Here is a 6,733-nt window from a genome sequence, read left to right as displayed (position 1 = left end):
TGCAAGGGGGGTCATGGCCTATACTAATCAAACTTTTCGAGTTTAAGCTCTCTCGCTCTCTTTTTCACCCTAATCTCTCTCTCTCTCTCTCTCTCCTATTCTCTCCCTCTCCCTCCCATTCTCTCTCCTATACTCCCTCTCCCTCTGTCCCTTCCTTTCTTTCTCCTTCTCTCTCTCTCCCTCTCTCTCCCTTCCTCTCTCTCTCTCTCTCAATCTTTCACCCTCCTATCTTTTCCACCACCCCCTCTGTCTGTCTCTGTCTCTTTCCCTCATTCTCACGTTCCCTCCCCATACTTTCCCTCCTCTCCCTTTTTCGCTTTGTCTCCATCTCTCCTCTCTCTCTCTCTCTCTGTCTTTCTCCCTCTCTCTCTCTCCATCATGCATCTCACTGTCAATGTGACTATCAGATTACGCAGTATCTTCCATTCTTTTCCCTGGCCATTTTATCTCTGCGAAGAGTACCGTCTGTACCGGTATTAGATTAAGCGTTGCTTTTGGGTGCTTCTGTTATTGCCACTCCCACTTTGCTAACGCGAGTCACTTTTGATATTGTTACACACACACACACACACACACACACACACGCATGCGCGCGCGCGTACGCATGCCCGTACATACGCACGCACACGCATGCATGCACACACACACACACGCACGCACGCACGCACGCACACACACACACACGCACACACGCACGCACGCGCGCGCGCACACACACACACACACACACACACACACACACATGTAAGCCTGTCTAGACTATATAATACAATTACATGATGGAGAAACTCCTCTCAGATGAAGACGCAGACAAGAAAGGGGTCCATACATGCAAGAGGGTGAGTTAGGGGAGCTGGGGAAAAATCGAAGATGAGGTGATGGTTGTCGAGTGGTGGTGGTGGTGGTCGGGTGGTGGTGGTAGTGATGGTTGGGACGGTCGTGATGGTGATGGTGGTGGTGATGGTAGAAAGCAGAAAGCAGGGTGGTCATCTGTTGTTTCTGTTTCTCAGTGCGAACATTTTTGGATGGAAGTAAGTTTCAGTTTCAGTTTCCAGGAGGTGTCAAAGCGTGCTGGCTGATCCATATATACGCTACATCACATCTGCAAAAAATAGCATGTCTTTATTACCAAGTGTACTGGGTTGACAAGGAATACTGGGAGACGGGGGGGGGGGGGGGGGAGAGAGAGAGAGAGAGAGAGAGAGAGAGAACAGAAAAGGTACAAACATAAATCGGAAATCATGTTTTATACAAGTTAGAAAACCTTATTTTCGCTCAGATGGTAGGCGTGAAATTACAGTGAGATTTTAGAAACATATGCATATACATATAGATTATTGCACATGCGCACGCTCACACACACGCATGAATGCAGAATATAAACGTCTACAGTGTGTTTATCGAATAAACAATCTTAGATTAAAAGTTCAAACAAAATTCCAAGCAATACGAGATAGTGTTTGTGACGACAACTCCCTGATAACTGATATCTTTGCACCACGACGGAAAAATTAACGCATCTTTCTGATTGGATTACAAGTCATACAGCGTTTATTTCATGCTGCCAGTGGCACTGACTACACAAAAGTCACAGCTCTCAATAACTTGTACCCCTCAGGCTGTCGCCCCTTCAGCCACACATTGCACGTGGTCGTGTTTCCTTGGTCAAACAAGACCACAAATGGAAACTCTGATGCCGTGCACGTGACCATGCTGCTTTATATAGACTTCTTGTGGTAATGTCAACAGTCCTAACGTTTGTTGTCGGAAAAACGGAGACAAAGACGCTTGCCTTGCGTGTGTTCTAGAAAGGCTCCAGCGATTATATTCTTGTGGCCGGAAGGTGTACTTGTTTCCTTGCATCTGCTTCAACATGCACGGTTATAACCTCAGCTTGTTGTGAATAATCTATTGTATACCATCGTTGGTGTTTCTTTGGATGAAGTTTGTTCAAAACACTTGATCGTGGATCTGTGTTGTGGAGTGGAGGAACCGCGGGCCCCACACCACTGCTCACTTTCTACTTCCCATCATGTATGACGATCCGTCCTCTCTGGTGATCGACAGTGGGTCCGGCATGTGCAAAGCTGGTTTCTCTGGCGACCAAGTCCCCTGGTCTGTGTTTCCCTCCATCGTTGGACGTCCCAGGCATCGGGTCAGTTGTTTCGTCTTCTTCAGTCTTCTTCACCTTGACCGTGGTCAGCATTACGGACATATTTGCTTGTGCGGTGAAGGTGCAGTCGTGAAAAGAGAAAGCGAGAGAGAAAGTGGCGGAGAAAGAGAGAGACAGAGAGAGAGACTCAGAGAGAGGAGATTCAGATTCAGATGATTTATTCATCCAAGGCCATAGCCCCATATGAACAGGGGGCGATAACAGAGTTTAATATACGTCAACACATCTATGTGAACACAACAAGCATAACCAGATACCAAAACAATTAGGATACTTGTGTTTCTCTCAGATGAAGTGCTCGAAATAAATACATAGCTAGACTGCATATTGTTTCATTATCAGTCGATGACATCAATAAACATAATCTAAACAGACATGGATATGTATAATATTTCTTCGGGATAAATTTAACTCGAATGTCTGTTAGGGCAGGGCACTTCAAAACAAAATGAACTTCATCCTTTCTGGATTCCTCGCACAGAGGACATGATAATTCTGAATTATTCACGGTTTTATAACGAAATCTGTGTATTTTTATATCAGAAATACCAAATCTGAATCTAGTTAGAGTACATCGTAGGTGTCTGTCCACGTTACACAAAAGGTATCTCTTCACTGTTTGATTAAACATATACATTCTATACATACTTAACCTTTCATTTGAATGAATGTGGTTTTCCCACTCTTGGCACCTACAGTCGATCAATCTTTGGCGAAACATTTGTACAAATCTATTTTCATCACCTACTCCTTGATACTCCCATGCATACCCAAATCCAAGTTCATACAAACATTCGTACATTTGACACCCAATTTCGTTTGCCTAAATCATATAACATATTGTACGATTCGCATGGCAGTCTATGAATATTCATTTTTAGTAATTTTAACCAATGGCGAATCAGAGAGAGGAGAGAGAGACAGAGAGTGAGATACAGAGAGAGAGACTGAGAGAGAGGAGAGAGAGACAGAGAAGGGGGAGGAAGAGAAGCAGACAGACAGAGGAACAGGCAGACAGTCAGAACGATTCTTTATTTTATAACAATAGAAAATACCGGCTCGTGCTTTTCATTTTTCGTACGTGGTAGTCCAACAGTCAGACAGCAATTTACAGTACGAGTAGGGGGATGGGGGTGTTTTCCATGTTATATCTCAACCTTGCTAAAGGTATCCGTTGATTCTTCAAAGGTTTCGTATTACGTTGTATTACGTGTGTATGTTTATTCATTTTTTCTCTTTGTGTGTGTGTGTGTGTTTGTGTGTGTGTGTGTGTGTGTGTGTGTGTGTGTGTGTGTGTGTGAGAGAGAGAGAGAGAGAGAGGTTGACGATGATATGGACACATGTATAACGCCGATCCTCAGTCAGCGACCAATCTCTGAGCGCTTTACATTTGCACAACAGGCTGCCTACCTGGGTAGAGCCGACTTAAAGCTGCCATAAGACGCTCATCATTCGTTTCCTGTGTCATTCAGTCCTGTTTCAATTACGCATACACACACTCACACAGAAATGTAACACTCTGCGTGTATGACCGTTTTGATAATTTCACCCCGCCATGAAGGCAGCCATACTCCGTTTTCGGGAATGTGCATGCTGGTTATGTTCTTGTTTCCTTAACCCACCGAACGCTGACATGAATTACAGGATCTAAAACGTGCGTATTTGATCTTCTGCTTGCGTATACACACGAATGGCGTGCAGGCACTGGCAGGTCCCCTCATGTGCTGACCAAGGAGATCGGGAAAACAATTCCACCCTTAACCCATCATGTGCGACGAGGATGGAACTGAGGAAGCTCGGGCCAGAATCCAGCACTCTGACCATTTGACCACCGTGCCCGGGTTCTTGGTGTCAGGAGGCTTTCTGCTTCTTGGTTTTACACTGAATAAAATGTTTGGTCACTGTTTATTGCTCCAACATTCCTATTTCAGTTGTTGTTTTTAACTTTTTGCAGGACTAAAGAAAGCTCTTCATATATGATCTGAATGTCCACATGTCATTTTTCCACGTGTCTGATAAACCAGTCAGGAAGAAATATAACTGGAATATCAAATTACAAAATGGATCTCCTTCTTGCACAGGATCACAAGCAGCATTTTTTCAAAAGTCCATGGACATGACAACAAATGTCTCCTCAGTTACACTATCTCACTCTGCAAGACTCGCAATTACGTGATGTTCTGATGTGTAACAGTTACTGGCACTTTCATTTTTTATATAGATGTATTTTCTATTCATTGGCTGGACCGATCACCAATGATTGAAATATAATAAATAAATACGAAACAAATTGCTCCTGAAAAGAACACAAATCATACCACTTAAATCCGCTGCCACTTAGCGCTCGAACTAGTTTGCATCTGGTAAATAAAAGACACGGAGATATGATCAAAGAAACATCCTATGAAACGAACTAAGAATCATTCTCGGCTTACGTTGTGTGCCTTGTTTATTTATCCTAAGATCCAACAGCTACAGCTCTTATTTGGTTATTAATTAATTCCCCCTGACTTCGTACTGTTTCGTTCCAGGGTTCATAAGGAATAGAAACTTACAAATGCTGGCATTGGAGACAGCCACATTTTTTGTTGATAGGGTGTGATGGTGGGAATGGGCCAGAAGGACAGCTATGTGGGAGACGAGGCCCAGAGCAAGCGTGGTATCCTGACCCTCAAGTACCCCATCGAGCACGGCATCGTCACCAACTGGGATGACATGGAGAAGATTTGGCACCACACCTTCTACAACGAGCTGCATGTGCCCCCAGAAGAACACCCTGTTCTGCTGACAGAGGCCCCCTCTCAACCCATTTATGAGGGCGACGCATTGCCCTACACCATCCTGAGATTGGACCTTGCCGGCCGAGACCTGACTGACTACCTGATGAAGATCTTGACCGAGTGTGCCTAAAGCTTCACCACCACTGCTGTGCGTGAGATCGTGCGGGACATCAAGGAGAAGCTGTGCTACGTGGCTTTGGACTTTGAGCAGGAAACTTTGTTCCAGCCTTCTTTCCTGGGTATGGAATTTGCTGGCGTCCATGAAAACTGCTACAAGTCCATCATGAGGTGTGATGTCGACTTCTGTAGAGACATATACGCCAACACTGTGCTGTCTGGGGGCACTACCATGTATCCTGGCATCGCCGACAGAATGCAGAAAGAGATTGGCACCTCCCGCTGTGAAGGTCAAGATCATCGCTCCCCCAGAACGCAAGTACTCTGTCTAGATCGGTGGCTCCATCCTGGCTTCTCTGCCCACCTTCCAGCACATGTGGATCTCCAAGCAGGAGTGCACTGAGGTTGGCACTTCCATAGTCCACAGGAAATGCTTCTAAACAGAGTTACACGTTTATTGTATAAATTTTATTGCATGGCAAACTTACACAGAATGATATGTATGCTCTTGTTGGCACACAAAGAATTGACTCTCCCCCAGACGTTTATGACCCAATACTGGATCATGTTACCATTAATCACTGATGTCTTTTTCGTGTCAAAAATGGCCATGCTAGTTTCACGCCTGGCATTCAGCGAAAGTAAGGTTTTGTAATGCGGAGACTTGTCAAAGGCGTATTATGAGCATTTAGTTTGGGTCCTTTCTATTTCTGAAACTGAATGTTTAACGTCAGCAGTATTTCGATACGTCTCATAGTACAAGATTTTGGGGATGTATTCCAGTTTAGTTTATTTCTGCGTGTTATTCATTATATGAGGTTCTGTTTAAACTTATGTGGTGTGTGCGTGTGTGCGCGCCAGTGTGTGTGTTTATTTTTGTCTGTTTGTGTGTGTGAGAAAGAAAAAGAGAGAGAAAAGTGTGTGTGAGTGTGTGTCTGTGTGTGTGTGTGTGTGCATGTGTGTTAAATCATGTGTGTACACATTCGCAATTCTCCTTCATCTCCTCTTCCATATTTTTGCACACACACACACACACACACACACACACACACACACACACACACACACACACACACACACACACTCAGCCGTGCACACACACCCGCATTCCATATGTTACAAGGTATGAAACTTTCCAACAAAACCATTTCAGCTACTTCTACTTCTTAACTCATCGAGATGCCGCACCGAAGAAATGTTGTTCAGATTCCTCCAGGTCTGTCGGTTGTCTGTCAAATCCTGGGTCTCTGCAAATGGTCCATTCTGCAGTGGGGGAAGGGGGGTGAGGGGGTAGGGGGGGGGAGAGGGAGCGGAGGGGTTCTTGTCCTGGTTGCCTTCCCTCCGTCTCCGTCCCTCAACTGTTCCTTGGAGGATTGTTTCAGCAAGGCCATCGCGTCTTGTTACGCGGCATAATGACAGAGCTTTCTTGTCTTCATCGACGTAAGCAGATCTTCATATAATCCAATGAGCTGCTTGCTGGTTTGGCGTACTTGTTGATCTGTGAAGTGATCAGTGTATCCGATGTTCAGCATGCTGCGATAACAGCTCATTTCTACGGTTTAGATTATCCTTTCTAAATCCACCGTGAGGGTCCACGTCTCGCATGAATGCCGAAAGATGGAAAACAGCAGTGTAGGCAGGAGTGTGATGTTATGTTTCATTG

At 44.8% G+C, this 6,733-nt stretch overlaps 1 protein-coding gene across 1 annotated transcript; it reads left to right on the top strand.

The window, feature by feature from the left end:
* The first annotated feature begins 2,032 nt into the window (after window positions 1–2,032).
* On the top strand, window positions 2,033–5,510 carry LOC143294873 (actin, cytoplasmic 3-like). Its single transcript, XM_076606392.1, is given in 3 exon segments — window positions 2,033–2,155; window positions 4,769–5,340; window positions 5,342–5,510. Coding segments are annotated over 3 exon segments (864 nt in total).
* The last annotated feature ends 1,223 nt before the right edge of the window (window positions 5,511–6,733 follow it).

The sequence above is a fragment of the Babylonia areolata genome, chromosome 20 (genome assembly GCF_041734735.1).
Source record: "Babylonia areolata isolate BAREFJ2019XMU chromosome 20, ASM4173473v1, whole genome shotgun sequence".
NCBI classification, from domain to species: domain Eukaryota; kingdom Metazoa; phylum Mollusca; class Gastropoda; order Neogastropoda; family Buccinidae; genus Babylonia; species Babylonia areolata.
The sequence above is the reverse complement of the archived record's forward strand: the minus strand, read 5'-3'. Positions and strand labels throughout refer to the sequence as shown.